The 17,392-nt window shown below is 37.9% G+C and overlaps 1 protein-coding gene across 1 annotated transcript in view; it reads right to left on the bottom strand.

Moving 5' to 3' along the window:
- The window catches only part of LOC122788742 (myoferlin-like), a 1,037,182-nt gene that overhangs the window by 219,536 nt on the left and 800,254 nt on the right, over window positions 1-17,392 (bottom strand). Inside the window, exon 14 of the mRNA XM_044055636.1 lies at window positions 13,716-13,819. Within this exon, the coding sequence (XP_043911571.1) occupies window positions 13,716-13,819 (104 nt within the window). The remainder of the gene's footprint in view (window positions 1-13,715; window positions 13,820-17,392) is intronic.

Below are 17,392 nucleotides of genomic sequence, written 5' to 3'. Positions count from 1 at the left end.
TATTTCAACAAAACATTTCTACAACACCTAGAGACTGCTGCTCCACTGTGCAAAATCAAGATTAGATCCTCTACAAACCCCTGGCTCAGTAAAGAAACCAAACAAATCCTCAAGTCCAGAGACACTGCCTGGCTTTACTATCAAAAAAACAAAGAAACACAAAGCCTAAGTACCAAGAACTGCACAACTGTGCAAAAAAATGCATTAGGTGGGACAGAAAATCATCCTACACAACATTACAAACTAAATACAAACACAACCCCCCAAAATTTTGGTAAAATGTAAACCAACTACTAAAACCCACCCAAAAGCCTACCCCCAAACCAACCACCCCTGACACTAAAGTTCCCATCGAAACACAATTCAACTCCCACTTTGTGAACTCAATTCTATCCTTAGTATCACAGGGCAGTTCCTTCCTCACTATCCCCCCCCCCCCAAAACAAATAACACTAATACAAGCTTTATCCTCAAAACAGTTTCCACCACTTCAAAAGCATGCTCTCCAAACTAAAAACCTCAAAGGCAGCAGACCTACTCCCCAGCTATTTCTTGACATTCACAGCAGATGCTACTGCTATCCCAATCTCCACTCTCATAAACAGATCAATTGTTGAAAACTATGTGCCCAGACTCTGGAAAATATCCTGTGTTACACCCATACATAAAGGCGGGACCTCCAATGAACATAACTACAGACCCATTGCTTTACTCTGCTCCCTGGCCAAAATCCTAGAAAAATGCATCCATACCCAGGTGCTAAAATATATCCTAGACAGCAACATCCTGTCACCTACTCAGCATGGTTTCAGACCTGCCCCTAGTACCATTACAGCCCTCCTCTGCTTCACAGACACAGTAAACAGTCTCAAAAACAAAGGCCTACAGGTGTCAACTCTTTTTTTGGATATGTCCAAAGCATATGACATAGTCTCGCACCAAAACCTGCTAAACAAACTAAAAACCAATATCACCTATCAAATTCCATTCTTACCTGGTTCCAAAGCTACTTAACTGACAGGTACCCAAGCTGTGAAGTGGGAAAATTCTCTCTCTCCTCAGCTGCCCATAACTATAGGAGTCCCACAGGGTTCTATCTTAGAACCACTACTATTCACAATCTTCACAAATGACCTCCATACCTCCACATAGCATGCATCTATTATTCAGTATGTAGATGACACTACCTTAATCTGTGCTGCACAAAACATTCCCACCCTCCTGCAAACAATTCAACTAGCATTCTCTGACATTGGAAACTACCTTACCAAAGCCCAATTTATCCTCAATCCAAAGAAAACTCAGCTTATGATTATAACCAGTTCTAACAAAAACACTGATAACAGTCGATTCACCATCTACTCCACAAATGCTACTCCAATCGCTCCAGTGGCACAGGCTAAGCTATTGGGAATAACCATAGACTCCCACCTATAATTTGATAGTCATCTCAATTTAACTATTAAAAAAGTACATGCCAAACTGGGATCATTCTACCGTATCAAACCATTTCTTACCAACAATACAAGATCAGCCATTGCTCACTCCCAACTTCTATCCACCCTACTCTATGCATCTCCAACTCTGACCAATCTCAACAAAATTGAACTAAGCAAAATAGAAGCCTGCTCTAACAGAATTGCCCGCTTTGCTGCAAATTGCTCATACAGAACTCATCACTGTACTGCTTTGAGACAGCTCCACTGGCTTGAACTGCCCAACTTCCTAACTTACAATCAGCTCTGCCTTTGTCATTTAATCTATTACCTCCCCAATAAGTGTCCGGCCCTCAAAAACCTAGTACATCATCACTCAGCCAAAAGGCGTCTTAGATCATCAAGCAAACTACTACTAGAAGTCACCAACAGCTACAGTAGCTTTGGAGATGCACTATATAGTAATTCAGTGGCTACAAAATGGAACTCTGTCCCCACTAGCATTCAAAACACATCATCCAAAGCCTCCTTTAAAGACCTCATCAGGCAACATCTCAAGCAAAGTTAGCAGTGCCATGATTGCTCCCCAGGCTAGTGAAAGCAGATAAGATACACATACTAAACCTAGAGTACTCGATAATGGTTTTCAATCTTACTCACAAACACTGGCTAATCTACAATGTAATGTACTTGTACCTGTGTACTATGTATGTATTCTACCTATGTTCCAAATTTCAGCTGTACACCACAAATCTATTAATTACCTTTATTTTTAAATTAAATTTTTTTTGTTTGTTCTCTCCACTGTAACTGTTGATATGCTGCATACCACTGTATGTCGAAAAAAATGTATCTGTAATTTTTCTTTGTGGAGCTTTTCTCCCCAGGCCTCTGCTGAAAATGGACCTTTTTGGTTCAGTCAGACACCCCCGGTTAACAAATGTAAAATAAAAAATAAAATAAATATTAACTACTAATAAAACAAATATAAATAACTTTCTTTAAATTAAACTTTATATCATATACATAATACTTATGTAGCATATAATGTATGATAAATAAAACCTATGATAATGAAAAATTCTAAAAATATATAACGTATTAAATTTGAACATTATATTACATAAAGAAAATATGCATAGGATCTAAGCATAAGATCTTGAAACAATATTATGCATATTTATCTTATTAAAAACATAACCAATATATTTAACCTTAAAATGTCTTCTAAAATGCCAGTCATGAAAACTGTATTGAAAAAGGAATGGATTTGTTTACTTATATTAATAATTCATTACTAAAAATATACACTGATCTTACTAATCTAAGATAGACAGCAAACTATGTTTGCATTCAACATACAGACTCATCTGAAAATAAGTTATGTATATTTTACTAGTAAAGTACTAAAATAAATAAATTATGGTAATGGCTTCTTGCTTTTTCAGTCTAGCAAATCTGTGAAATTATATAAGACAATGCCTACAGTTAAGTTAATATTAAGAATAGTATTAAATTTCTCTCTGACAAGTCACAATAAATAGTCTCAGTAATAATGAAGCATGAATCATTTCTTTTGGGTCATCAGTTACCACAATAATACATATGGATCTATATGCCTATAGGAGATATCCAATTATAATGAACACAGCCTTCAAAGCCTATATTAGGAGAAGCTATGCCAGTGAGTGAGATAAATGATCAGAATAGGTATAACAGAGAAAAATAATAAAAACAGTAGCGTTGTGACACTTACAATGGGGACTCAGGAGTAATCAGAAGGATTTTTGAGAAGGAATGGATAAGATTTAGTGGTACGTCAGATTTAGAGGGTATTTTCACAAAGCCACTTAACTTTGGTTATCGTAAAGGGAGAAACATAAAAAATGTATTAGAAAGCAATAAGAATGGAGGAATAAGCCACAAGAAAGGAGAATTAGGCACATTTAAACGTGGTTGCTGTCCTCAGCGTATATTCGTTCATAGATAAGACACAGTACTTCTGACTAGCAGTGATAGGCTGGTTACAAGTAAAAGTTTTGCAAATTGTGAGACTTGTGGAATAGTGTATTTAGTACTGTGTGATAAATGTGATGCAGTCTACGTAGGAAAATCTGAAAGAAAGTTGAAAAATAGAATGTATGAACACAATTATGATAAAAAAAAAATGTAAAAACAATGCACTATATAGGCATACGCAGCACTGTCGAGAAGCTAGAATGTCATTTTTTGATGCTTTTAATGGCCTGAATAGGTTGGCTAAATAAACTGGTTAAATACAGATAGTGGAGCGTCACGGGCTTTTTTCTAGTGCTCTTTCTGTAATTTTTTGGTTGGTGGACTGTTTTGAGCACTTTAATCCATTTTTAGAATTATAATTAACAGAGTTGTATCATTTTGAAACTAAAACATTTTATATACACATTGGAAATACACAATCTTCACCTTTAGAAAAGTCCAGGTTAGTATGAATGCCATCATGCAGACAAGAAAACATTTATTCATATATGCAAAATTCTCTCCGAATCAATGAAAATAACTTTATATAAAATCTATCTATAATGTTCAGATGCTACATTATGGAGCAATGTAACACACAAAACTTGGGAAATGCAAATTATACAAGAAGCACCTAACCAGCGTTTGTTTTATTATATTACCAACATCCGGCCATCCATCCATCTATCCATAAACCCCCCTTTTATCATTTTTGCACATGGCTCAAGGTGTCACTTCAACAGTGATAATCATTTAGTATCAAGATTTACACTGGCCAGTGGCTAGCCCTGCCATGGTAGTTCTTCCACAACACACACACTCATGCACACTCACACCTATGGACAGTTTAGAGTGTCCAATCCACCTATACAGTTCACAACATAATTAAAGCTAAAGGGTAATTATACATGTAACACAACCCCTTCCCCAAACAATACTCAAGTTACCAAGTATTTATAGAAATAAAAAATACCAAAACAATTTAGACAACCTCTGTTGTACATCTGACCCAACTAATTATTATCCAGGGCACACACACATGTATATCGATATATAGCTATACATACATAAATTTAAAAAAATATATATATATATATATATACATATATATATATACATACACACACACACATATATATATATATATATATATATATGTGGTTTCACTTCATATTGCCGAAATGCTGAAATATCGAATTTCGGTGTTGACAGTATAAAATCAAAACCATTAAAACACCGACACCTCACAACCACAAAATCACAACATCGAACACATACCATACAGCACACAACACACAAACCATAACACCCACACCACAAAACACTGAAAAACACAATATCACACAGACACACACCTACACTACACATATGCAGGGGGGCAAGCCCCCCAGCACCCCACACCCCCTTACTTATATATACTAACTCTGAGATCACACAAACAGTATAAAAAAAAAAAAAAAAAAAAAACACACACACACAACCCCTCACCTCCCCACCCTGACCCACTTATACAAGTTACAAAAACACTCATGCACACTCACCTTAAACTGCAGACACCATCCCAGCCAAACACTTCCACGCAATAACGAAAATGCATATGCGCAAATTCAACTCAGTCCTATTCGCGATTATGCACTTTCGTTATTTAGAGGTTTCTGCTTCATGGAGACGAATTGCTGAAATTTGATACTTCAGCAATTCGCTTTTATGAAGTGAAACCATATATATATATATATATATATATATATATATATATATATATATATATTTGTATGTATGTAATTATGTATGTAGGGGAAAGATAGCACAGCGTTTATGTCAAAATTGTTACCTTTCCTTTAAAATTTTAATGACTATTTTTGTTTTTTAAGTTCCCACTAATTGATCTGATGAAGATATAAAGGAAGCGGGACCTGTATACTTATCTTTCTGATGAAGTCTCCTGAGACAGATGAAAGCATCTAAACCTTATTTATTTGTTTGGATGAGAAGATAAACAAAAGGTTGGGGGAAAAACTTCTTGTGGTTTACAAAAAGGGCACCTCCTTGAAAGGCCTGGTGAAGAGGAAAAAGTTAAAGGCAGGCCTTGGTGGAACTTTTAAATGTGGGAGGTGTGGACAATGCCCTTATATATTGGACACCGATTCCATTAGAGTCAGGAACTATGGTAAAATTACTACTATTAAGACGTGTTACTGTTACACCAAGGGAGTGGTACATATTGCAACCTGTATGGTATGTGAGGGGTACTATGTGGGAAAGACAATCAGAGCCCTCAGACAAAGAATATATCAACACAACTACGATATACTAAAAAAACAAATAAACCAATCTTTTATTTAAGCATATAAAGGTACATCCGACACATTATTTTAAATTTTTTGTACTTGAACAAGTAGACCTGGGTCCACGAGGGGGACCCGATGATGACTTCCTTGAATATTTAGAGCTCAAGTGGCAGATTAAATTAAATGCATGTCAACCACCTGGGCTCAATGACAAGTTATCCATTAGTTCTGTATTAAAACTAAAATCAGCTTTTTTATGTGATTTTATTCAAGATCTGTGTTTTAAATCATACTTCAATACACAATACATTAATGTCTATGTGGTTGGTAGGTGGCAACTGGTATGTTGCAGTGGGCAGTTACTGTGATTATGTGTTACTGTCTTTTGAAACTGCATAATTATTTTACAGGAAATGATGTTTGCTTTGTCAACCAATGGCTGTAAGGGTTAGGGTATTTAAATATGGCATTTTCTGTTTGTTCTTGTTCTGATGAAGTCTTGTGATTTTGATGAAAGCGCTTAACTTTTTTCAATACATTTCTGGATTTAGTGCTGCAGTGTTCCTTTGGTGATCCTCTTCATATATTTTTACTTGGTTTTGGTGTTCGTTGTTTCTAAGCTTATTTATTCATAGGTAGGTACTCGGCTATCTGCCCGAAGGCATTTATAAGCCTAGCTGGAATGTGTTGGCTTTTGCCGCCCCCTTAGATTAGTTCCCTGTGCCTCAGTCCAGCAGAGCCATTGAAGTGATCCCTGGGTTAAACTTTTTGTTTCCCATCCACTCATCAAGGTTTCTCCTGAAGAGGGTTAGCGAGGAACTCTGCCTAATGTAGACTGGAATCTTGTTCCAGAGCATGGGAAGTCTCTGGGACAGGAATCTATCCCTCCAGCACATCCTATTTATTGTTTTGGTGAGGTTTAGATCCCTGGAGCGTGTGGCTCAAGGGGATATGATTTTATTTAGGTGGAGCATGTCCATCAATTCTGGGTTGGACATGGTCTTGTATGTCAGGCAGAGATCACCTCTGAGTAGGCGGTATGCAACAGAGTACAGCTGGAGTTTCTTCAGTCGAGCTGCATAGGGCATCTGCTTGAGGCCAGTGATCCTCTTGGTGAGGTACTTCTGTGGTCTTTCCAGCTGTTGCATGTGTCTTGTAAGGTACATCCCAAATGGAGCATTGTACTCTATGATGGGTCTGATGAGTAATGCGTGGACCAATGACCTCTTTCGATCTGGATTGCAAACCCTTTTGTGATTAGGTGGGCCACAGAGAAGGATTTTCTAACCACTTTGGCAATGTGATTATCAAAGGAGAGGTTACTATCTACTAGGGTCCCCAGATCCCTTATTACGTCTTCCGTATTTAGGGGGCTACCACCTATGTGGTAGTTTGTGGGTACTTTGTTTTTTTTCTAAGGGGATGACTATGCACTTTTTGGCATTTAGCTTGAGGCCATGGTTTTGACACCAGGAATCTGTCTCAGTGAGACCCTTTTGGACGATATCTGTGTCAGCCAGAGAGTCAATTATAGCCCCTAGTTTGCAGTCATCTGCAAACTTGGTCAGCCGTAGTCCTCCAGTGCTTGCCTGTACCTCTGAGAAGTATATGCCGAACTGGAGGGGTCCTAGGACTGAGCCCTGGGGAACGCCACTTGTAACCGGTTTAGAGTCAGACCTAACTCCCGCAACTCTTACCATGTGGGTTTTGTTCATGAGCCAGTTGGCAACCCATCTCATGATATAGGGGTTTATGTTCAGGCTGGTGAGCTTGTCTATAATACCTGACTGGGGAATGGGGTTGAAGACCTTTGCGAGGTCTAGGTAGGCTGTGTGGACCACCTTTCCCTCATCTAGAGCCTTGGTAACTGTCTCAAAGAAGTCCACCAGGTTTAGGAGGCATGATCTGCCCTTAAAGCCGAAATGGGTAGGGTCCAGTGTTTGGAGGTTACCAATGTCTCTGTTAATGAGATCCATAATGATGCGCGCCATAGCTTTGCAGACCAAGCTAGTCAGGCTTACAGGGCGATAGTTCCCAGGATCTGTTGTGGCTCCACTTTTGTGGAGCGGAATAACCTTTGCTGTGCACCACTCTGTGGCACGTAGCCTGTGGAGAGGCTGAGTTTAAGCAGTGTGTTTAAGTGAGGGGTTAGTTCATCTTTGAGCTCATGTAGGTCACAGCCTAGGACACGGTCCAGTCCCATTGATGCTGTGTTTTTGGCTTTGGAGAGGGCTGTTTCAACCTGAGTGTCTGTGATTTCAGGGGCACTACATTCTTCTGGTATAGTTATGGGCCCTTTTGGGGGGTGAGAGGGGGGTGAAGTTTGCACTGAACCTGTCTGCCAGGATTTTGGCTATATCGGTCGGTTCACTGTATTTTGTGCCATTCTGCACCAACTCCGAGTAGATCTGAGAATTGCCACTTAGATTTTTGACATAGCTAAAGAATGCCTTGTGGTTATCTTTGGAGTCCATGGCAATTTTTCTTTCAAAGCTAGCCTTATGTTTTTATGAGGGAACGTAGTTTCTTGCTGATACTGATCAGGGACGTCTTCCCTTCTTGGGATTTTACTCTTTTCTGTACTAGTTTCCTCCTTCTATTGTACATCCTGTTTATGGCAGGGGTCCACCAGACTGGTTTTCTTTTCTTGGAGGAGTGAGTCTTGGTTTTGTTTGGGATAGCACGATCCATGCATTCTTGTAGGTGCCCATAGAGTGCATCAGTATAGGATTTTGCAGCTTGGACAGTGTTATCCTTTAGCATGGGGCTTTGAAACTTCCTGCCTCGGTCCTAAGTAACGTGAAGTTTGCTTTTGAAAAGTTTTTCACTGTGGTTTCTTTGACCGGGGGTGGTGGCGGAATGTGGATATCCAGAGTGATTAGTTTATGGTCAGATCTAACCAGCAAGGGGTTGACCTATGGTGTGGAACACTGGTCGCCCATGTTGTTGATGACCAGGTCTAATATGTTGTCACCTCTGGTGGAGGTGTTGACCAGTTGATCCAAGGCATTTGAGTTTATAAATTCTAGGAAATGTTGGACAATGGAGTTTGTACTCGAGTAGTAATCCCAGTTAAGGTTTGGGTAATTGAAATCACCCAATAACAGGGTGTTTGGTAGGACCTTTATGTTTCCCAGTGTTTCCAGGAATGCAGAGTGGGGGTCCTGGGACATGGTGGGTGATCTGCAGCAAGCTATAATTTGAATAGCAGTTTTACCTGTTCTTAGTTGCACATGGATGACCTCTGAAGCATCGTGCTGTGCAACTAACCTGGAGGTGTGTGTATCATTGATGAATATGGATACTCGCCCGCCTTTTGTATTTCGTTTCGGGTTTTGTGGCCAAAATGTATGGTAGGAGTTGTAGCCTGGTAGTGCTGGGGTGCTCTCTGGAGCCTTAAACCAGGTTTCTGTTAGTGCACATATATCGATTTTCTCCATACTGAGGAGTGCCTCGAGTGTGTGCATTTTGAGGTTTAGACTTCTGGCATTGAATAGCATTACCCTCAGTTTTTTGTTACTTGTGCTATTTACGTTGGTGGGTTTGTCTTTTGAGCCTTGCCTAAAAAAGGCACTATGGGGGTGGCAAGAGCCTTGGCCTGTATGTGAAAGCCTAAGAGTGACAGGTGTAAGCCATCTCTAGCGAAGCAGCGTGGCTTGTCGAGCATATCATCCCAGGCTGACAGACACTGGATCCCTTTTGAATGACACCAGAAGCTTAGCCAATTGTTGAAATTGCTATTTTTTTTCTCTGTACCATGGTATCATGCTTGGTGAGGGCAGGATGCTACTCAGGGTCATACCTGCCTGAGCTACGTGATCAGAGAGCTCCTCCGTGTCTCTTTTCATGTAGTCCAGGGAAGTACAGCTCATGTCATTCACACCAACATGGATAATGAGAGAGTCATATTTGCTCTTGTTCTGGAGTGACCTGAGTGCTTGTGTTATGTGGCAGATCCTGGCACCTGACAGGCAGCTAACAGTAACCTTCTAGTTCAGCCTAGTGAGTGGGACATCAGTGTGCCTGACTATAGAGTCACCTATTACTAGTGTGTTGGGTATGTTATTTTGCCTTAAGGGCTGTGACTGTGTGGCACACTGGTTTTGTGAAGTATGTGTTTCATGGTTTGTGTTGGGGGGTGGAGGTTGCTTGGATGTCTGCTTTGGAGGTCTCTGTTGCTTTTGCAGATTTTTATTTAGAGCCTCTGAGTATGTTTTCATGTATTTGTGTGTTTTTTTTTTTTTTTTGCCAGTGCTGGTTTCATAGGTCTATGTGAGACTGGTGGTGTGATGCAAATAATTCCCTTCTCCTCTGGACTGCCTGGTCCAGTCTTGGGTTAAGAGTGCTTAGCCTCCAGTTTGGCTGTATAATTGCATCTCTCGCATGTATTAGTGTTTGGTGGAAGGAGGAGAGGGTTGTCTGTGTACATGAGGCAATTGTAACATTGCCTCAAAATGCCCAGATTCACCAGTTGGACCGGAGAGTACACCTGAAACTGCCCTTTGGACATGCCTGGATAGGTACAGTGAACTGTTTTACTGATTGGCTGGTAAGGTCGAATAGACAGCCTTGTCCTTCTCTACAGTATAGGGGTGTCTAGTGCTAAGATTTATTAGTGCTTGCTATGAGTTTTGAGCATGTGCCGGGATGAGAAGTGAATGGTTTGAGTGCTTAAGTTGAAAGTTTATCTAGTTCCAAGGGAAAATTTGAAGAGTAGACTTTGTGGAGCCGGGAATAGTTATACCCTAGCTACCCAGCACGCAAAACCATGCAAATGCAGGTTTTATAGCTGGGAAATGAAAGAGATAGAAATTAGCCCAAAATGGCTAATAAACAACTAATTTCGGGGCTGAAACCACTCCTCCAGGGACAGATAGGCTGCTCAAAGCTCCCTCTCTCACAGTGAACAGAGAAACTTCCTTCTATCCCAGTAAGGTATGGGCAAACATAGAAACTTGTAACACAGCCCTGAATTCAGCACTAACCTGAAAACTGGACTATACTAGTTTAGAAAGGCAGGAAAACAAGTATTTTTTATTTCAGAAAATAAAGCAGATATAATTAAAAAAACACTTTAAATGCACAGAAATGGCTATCACACTTGATTGTGTAGCCTACAACAGTTAAAAAATGCTGTGTTACCATCCATACATTTCACTGCCACGTACTGAACCCAGGACCCTGTGCAAAACAGTCAGATCAACATACCACTATGCCAAATTATCTTTCATTTTGTTTTTAAATGTTTAAATAAATATACTTTACACTTTTAAATTTTCATGCTGCCTGTTCCTTCATCTACTCATTTGAAGTTTTTAGGTTACCAGTTTTTAATGGAAAACCATATTGCAATGGTTCAAAATTGTTACCTTTATAAAATGTATATACTAAGGCATTAGATGAATTTGATATTACTTGGTCTATCAGTAAATATTAATGAACTGATGTTTCTTTGTCTCAGTTTTTTGCTTTTTACATATTTCATCCAACCATTTCTTGTTTTATGCTTCTTCAGTGGAGTAATGCTCCAGTGTAGCTTTGCACTGTTGTCAATGGTTTTATTTTATTTATTTTTGGATATGGCATCATCCTACGTATTAAACATTTTTTATCCCTACAATAGGAATATTCTTTTGGCTGAAAATAAAACTCAAATTAACTCTAATGCCAAATGTCTGGGCATTTTAAAAAAGGAATGCATGTTTTTCTTTTTGTCACAAAGGAAGAGTAGTAGTCATCATCAAATCTGATAGTATTATCCCTTATTATTATTATAGGAGAAGTGGCCTAAGCAGATCTTAAAACCAAGTCTTTGTCTCAAAAATCAGTCAAACAATCACAGATCTGGGAAAAGAGGAGCTTTTCTTATAGACTTTTTCTATTCCAAAAGAAAGAGCTTCCTGCAGATTTAAAGCTTTAGGTAGCGAAGATGCCCAAAATGTTAAAACGTTTACCATAGTACCTTTCTCGTATCTCTCAAAATAACAAATTAGAATACTGTTCCTTCTTGATCTATTCTTTAGGTCTTCCAGTTTTTCATGACTTCAATGTGGTTTTCACTTTATCTGCTATCTACATCATTTATGACTTCTTAAATTCCTAATATTTGAAGCTTTTGTTGTTCGGTAACTTCATTAATTAATTCAATCTGTTTTTGCAGTCTTTGATTATAAAAGTGTTGGTATCCAGACTGTCAATTTCCAAAGAGAAGTCCTATATGGTACTAATGAAAGACTGGAGTTTTTTTTTTTTTTTTTTTTTTTAACCTGACATTTCTTGTCAGGCTGTTTAGAATAACTCATCCTGAAGAAAACTGTTGAATTCCTCTGTTATTGCTTGATACGAAATTATTATAAAAACTGGATTTTCTTCCTGAATAAACTTCAATATAGACTACTATGTATTTCCACAAAGTTGGAGTATTATTTGAATCTTTTCATTAAGAAAATGTTGTTAAAACAGACATAGGAAGCAGAGCAAAAATCCTGTACTGCTAGCAGTTCACCATTTTGATCACACCCATGTAGTATAGTTGTGAAGATTATAGTACTGTTGCATAGTACATTTGTAGTGAAACTGCTGTGCAGCATCAATACTATAACTACATGTGACTAGGCAATAGTTGAACATAATGCTGACTATACAGCGTTTGGCATTAATAAAAACTATTTCAACTTAATGGAAAACTTCACCTTCTCCTACAGTTTAACTCAAATCCTAGGTTGCTTTTCCTCCCTACAATATGGTTCCAGTATTGTGCAAGTACCAGAAACCTGCTTGTACTTTATAAAAGTTTTCTTTTCCTTGCCTTGGAATCAAAGGAAGGGAAAGACCACCCCACTTTCTTAAGCTCAACATCTCACATAATTTGGAGAGGAATTTGTCTACACTTGCATAACATACTACAGACACAGTGAAATTTATAGGCCTGCTGATGTTAGGAGCACAGCACTTACTATGAACAGAAAAGGTGGTTTATGAAACTGTTTCCATTAGCTTTACTGCAGAAAGAGAACTTACACTGAGTCGCAGCTACTTCCAAATTAGCCATGCCTTTTACAGCAAAACACAGTGATTAGATCAGTAAATGGTTCAAAGGCAGTTGCCACCACCTTTGACAAATTTACATAAGCAGCATCACAGTACTGAAATGCTAAGCTTTAAACTTTTGAAGGTGGTACAAAAACGTTTAATTGTGTGTATAATAGAAAAGGATTAAACTGTCTATACTACAACTTTTGAATGATTTATTTGGTATTGACTGCAATTATTTTACAACTTGGGAATCTTGATACATCAAAAGTTTTGGTAACTCTCACTACACAAGCCTTGTTTTGTTAGTTGAAGCTTTAAACTGTAAATATTTGTTTATACAGCTATACGTTTTAATATGACAATGTAGTATTAAATATGTATGTGACATTTAGCGAAAAGACAGAAAATATTTTTTCTTGTAATTCTTGCAAAGTAACACAGTGTTGAGAGAGGGGACTGTCAATTCATCTTGGACTACAAAAAGATACTTTGAATAAAGGCCTATAATTTACCTACTTATTTGGTTAGAGCTGTATAACACTTTAGTATACTGTAAAAAGAATCTCTGAGACACGCACACAAATGAGGGCCACTCAAGGGAAAAAAAAAAAAAAAACAGCACTCCTGCTACAGAAGGTATACGAGATAACACTGACAGTAATCCCATCGTATGTCAATGGCATGGGAAACACCACAACTTTGTTGCATCTAGCATGAATCATATAAAGCAGACTTGAAATGGATTATGGGAAACAAAGGATTGAAGAAAAACAAGATCACATTGATATGTGAAGCCCATTAGTAGTCATTTTGTGGAAACATAATAAAATTCTATAAGAAGCAGTCAGAGTGATTTTGATGCATTACAAATAGCCTAGAAAACAAAGCTAGAGTGAAAAAATACATTTTTTTTAGTGTAAAGTTTTCCTTTAACCAGTTAGAGTAAACAGACACATACCATTTTTCCAGCAAATGAAACTTCCACAAATGGGTCCACTAGGTTTTTTTTGTCTGAATCACCTCCAAACATTTCTTTTACAGATTGTGCAAAGGCGTCATCCACTAAAACAAATTATTAAAATTCAGTTAGAAAAAGAAAACTAATTGTGTTCTTCATTGTTCTTTACAAATGATTAGATAACCTTTACTAGTCAACATTTTAAAGGCAGCTTTGGTATTCAGGTCTATATTAAATAGACGAATGTTCAAAATGTCGAACTCTCACATGAGCGGAAATTCAGGAACTCAATCACTATTGTGGAGGGGTTGAGCCCCCCACCCTCACCACCACTAAATATATATTCCAACTCTGAGATCACACTACAGTGAGGAAAGGGCAAATATTCTGATCTTCACTGTACTGCGATCCCAAAAAAATAGAGTTCCTGAATTTCTGCTCATGTGAGCATTGGACATTTTGAACTTTAGTTACTTTAATACAGACCCTGGTATTCTATACTTCCAATGAACTTGATGTCTGCAACTGACACTTTACATTGCACCCAACATAACATTATTGTTGTTATCATTATTATTATTCATATCATCAGCATAGGAGAAGCTAGACTTTCTGGTTCCTAGTGCCTATTTGGTGGACTCCAGCCTGGAGCATTGCTACCAGTGCAATCCTTTCCCTCGGGAGCTAAAATGAAAAAACAAAAAAAAAACTCTATTCCCAAATTTGGTACTTATAAGGAGCCAGCCAAGTCTGTTCCTAAAAAGTGCTTCCTAAACTGCTGGCAAAGTAAATCTGTTCTGAAACTGTAGCAAATTGTGGCAAGCAGTTTACTATAACTTATGTCACACAGATGAATCAGTGAATGCAAAAAAGGTGTTCTTTAATTTTAAAGTGTAGCAAACTAATTTTTTATTATGTCACAAACACACAGTGATAAAGCACTGCTTCAGTTTAGACCACAAATAAAATCCAGCATTAAAGAATGCTAGTAATGTACTGAAGGCCATATTGCTCCAGGGCCACTGCCCCCTTTGCCCCACCATAGCTATGCTTCTAAACATTAGTGCTTGTAAACTCCTACATGGTATGACTCTTGACCTCAAGTAATTTTCTACTAACATTTAAAATCTTCTCCCCAAATGAATTTCTTCATCCAATTTTTTTTTTCTTTTTATCACAGATTTTTAAAAATAATTTTAGGTGCACAATTTTTTAGTACTAGTTGAGAATCAAAATGGCATGGAGTTTTAATTTACATTCTAGTAAGTACAAAAATATCTTGCTAAAAAACATATTGGGGGGGGACACTCTGTCCACAACAGTACTGTTAGGTTCTTCATTCTGCTTTAAATTCCACCCCATCCCACCACTTTACTTTATCCTACACCCCCTTACTGTGCCATGCTATACAATTACCATATCATCAACAATACATCTTTGAATTCCATTTCTTTTTAACAAAAATAATCAACACCTTGCCTGCTTCCCTGTTTACATTACTTTCTCGTTCTGTTCATTGGACAAAAATATCTTTTTACCATATAGTCAGAAGTACATTAGCATTTAGATATCTACTGATATTAGTTCCCCCTCATGCAGAGTACCAGTCATGTGGCAGGGTTTGGTGAAGTCTCCTAGGAGGATGAGTAAGACAGTTATGACGTATCATCCTACTCTGTCTTAAACTAGAAAGATCATCACTTGTTACAACTCTTGGTCACCTGTTCTGCATACTGTCTTAAACATATCAGGTTACTTACAAGCCTACATATGTAGGTCTACATGAAATACTTCCATGAATTCACAGCAGAGCACCAGCTCTATTACTTTAGAGCATGCAGCTTGGTATGTCATGTGTTCTAAGTCCCAGGAACCCCTGTTTGTATGCTATGAGACTCCAAAGCAAGACTATGTCCAGTAAAGGATATGTCATAGCAGCAAAATTAAACATAATACATAGATGACAATTTCCATGACAAAGGAGAGTTTAAATAAAGCTACAAATTATCCTTTGTGTAAAACTCTGCAGCACCACAAACACATCACCCCAATAATATATAAAAAGTACTGTCAAAACAGACACAAAAAGTAACCTGGTAAAAATCTACTTTTTTCCCCTTGCAAACAGCTTTGGCAGTATCTCTACAAAATTATGTAGTTAGCAACATTGCCACTCTTAAATAGAAAATATATACACTGTGTTTTATTTTAGGCTGAAATGCTGGTTTTGTAAAACAACTCATTTTGTTTCATTTAGATTTGGGGAAAAGAAGAAGCAAGGACTCCTACCAGCCTGGCCTACTCGTGTGTTGCATATACTCTGCAGTAAATGCATGTATCCACTTTTTAAATGACAGGAGGGTTTATGTTTCTGTACGCCTGCTAGCAGGTTATTTTATTACTGCCACTGAACCAAATCATTACCACCCCTCCAGAAGCATTTCTGGATTTTTTTTAATTTAATAATGGTGAACTAAAATTCCACGTTGTGGAAGGCCATGTTCATATCACTGAGGAATATGAAGGAGACATCAGTGGTCAAATCATTCTAGTCTGTTGATGTAAGGAACTCATTTCAAAACTTACAATGATGTAAACAAAAATTTGTGGATTGGTCTTTTTTACTGATATCCATACTGAAATGGCCATGCTTATAAATGATGGAAATAAGTACAGATGCTTTTCTGGTTGTGTACACCTGAATGGTAGGCCAATGTGGGGTGATAAAGAAGAGCTAGCAGATTTGCACCAACACTGAGGTGCATGCATACTTCAGAAGGGGAAATGCTAAGATCATCCAGCTGGCAATGGTAACCAGGTTTTACCTTTAGAAATTTTAGGCACGGTACCCGGGTTCCAGATTTTTGGAACCTTTACTTCTGAACAGACAGCAGACTCATTCAGAAAATATTCAGCTTTGTTACAAGTTAGCACAGCACCAGCCTGAACAGTATCATGATGTCTTCAGCATGTTTGCCAGACTGTTTTAACACCTTTACCAAATCACCACTTAAGACATAGGCGAATATACACATGTATAAAAGAATAAAAAAGCATTAACATGTTCCTAGTAACAAACATTATACATCACTTAGTCTTTTTGGTATAACTATCATTAATCCAACATTACATAAATTCCTGAATTCCTACCTTCCTTTAAATCTCACTCCTCCTCCAAAACATTGTGTACATTGTTCCCACAATTTCCTTTTTTTCCTATGCAACTTGCTCCTACCCGTTCTAAAGATCACACTTCTAGCTATTTTATCTCATTATTATATAAATCATACAATTCCTGCATTCTCTTAAACCTTATTCCTCATCCAAAACATTTTTCTGCACATATTATTTCTAGTTTCCATTTCTTTCCATGTAATTTGCTCCTACCCCTTTCCAAAGATCCTACTTCCTGTTCTTTTATTTCTGTTACAATATTCAATACTTCAAATACAGTTGATTTAGACTATGATTTCCAATTTCTAGTAATTTGTTTTTAGCAGCAAACAGAATTAAACTTGGCAAGGCCTAACTCTGACTAGACAATTCAGATCTTGTATTCCAGGTCTCATTTCCTTAGCTACACCAATTTGCTCACCCCATGTTTCTGGCAGAACCACTCTGTAGGGAATTTTTGAAGTCTAGCAACTCATTACACTCCCAAAACATGTTCCCAGTTA

The sequence above is a fragment of the Protopterus annectens genome, chromosome 14.part0, assembly GCF_019279795.1.
Source record: "Protopterus annectens isolate FY-2018-M chromosome 14.part0, PAN1.0, whole genome shotgun sequence".
Taxonomy (NCBI): Eukaryota; Metazoa; Chordata; order Ceratodontiformes; family Protopteridae; genus Protopterus; species Protopterus annectens.
This window is presented reverse-complemented; position numbering and strand designations above follow the sequence as displayed.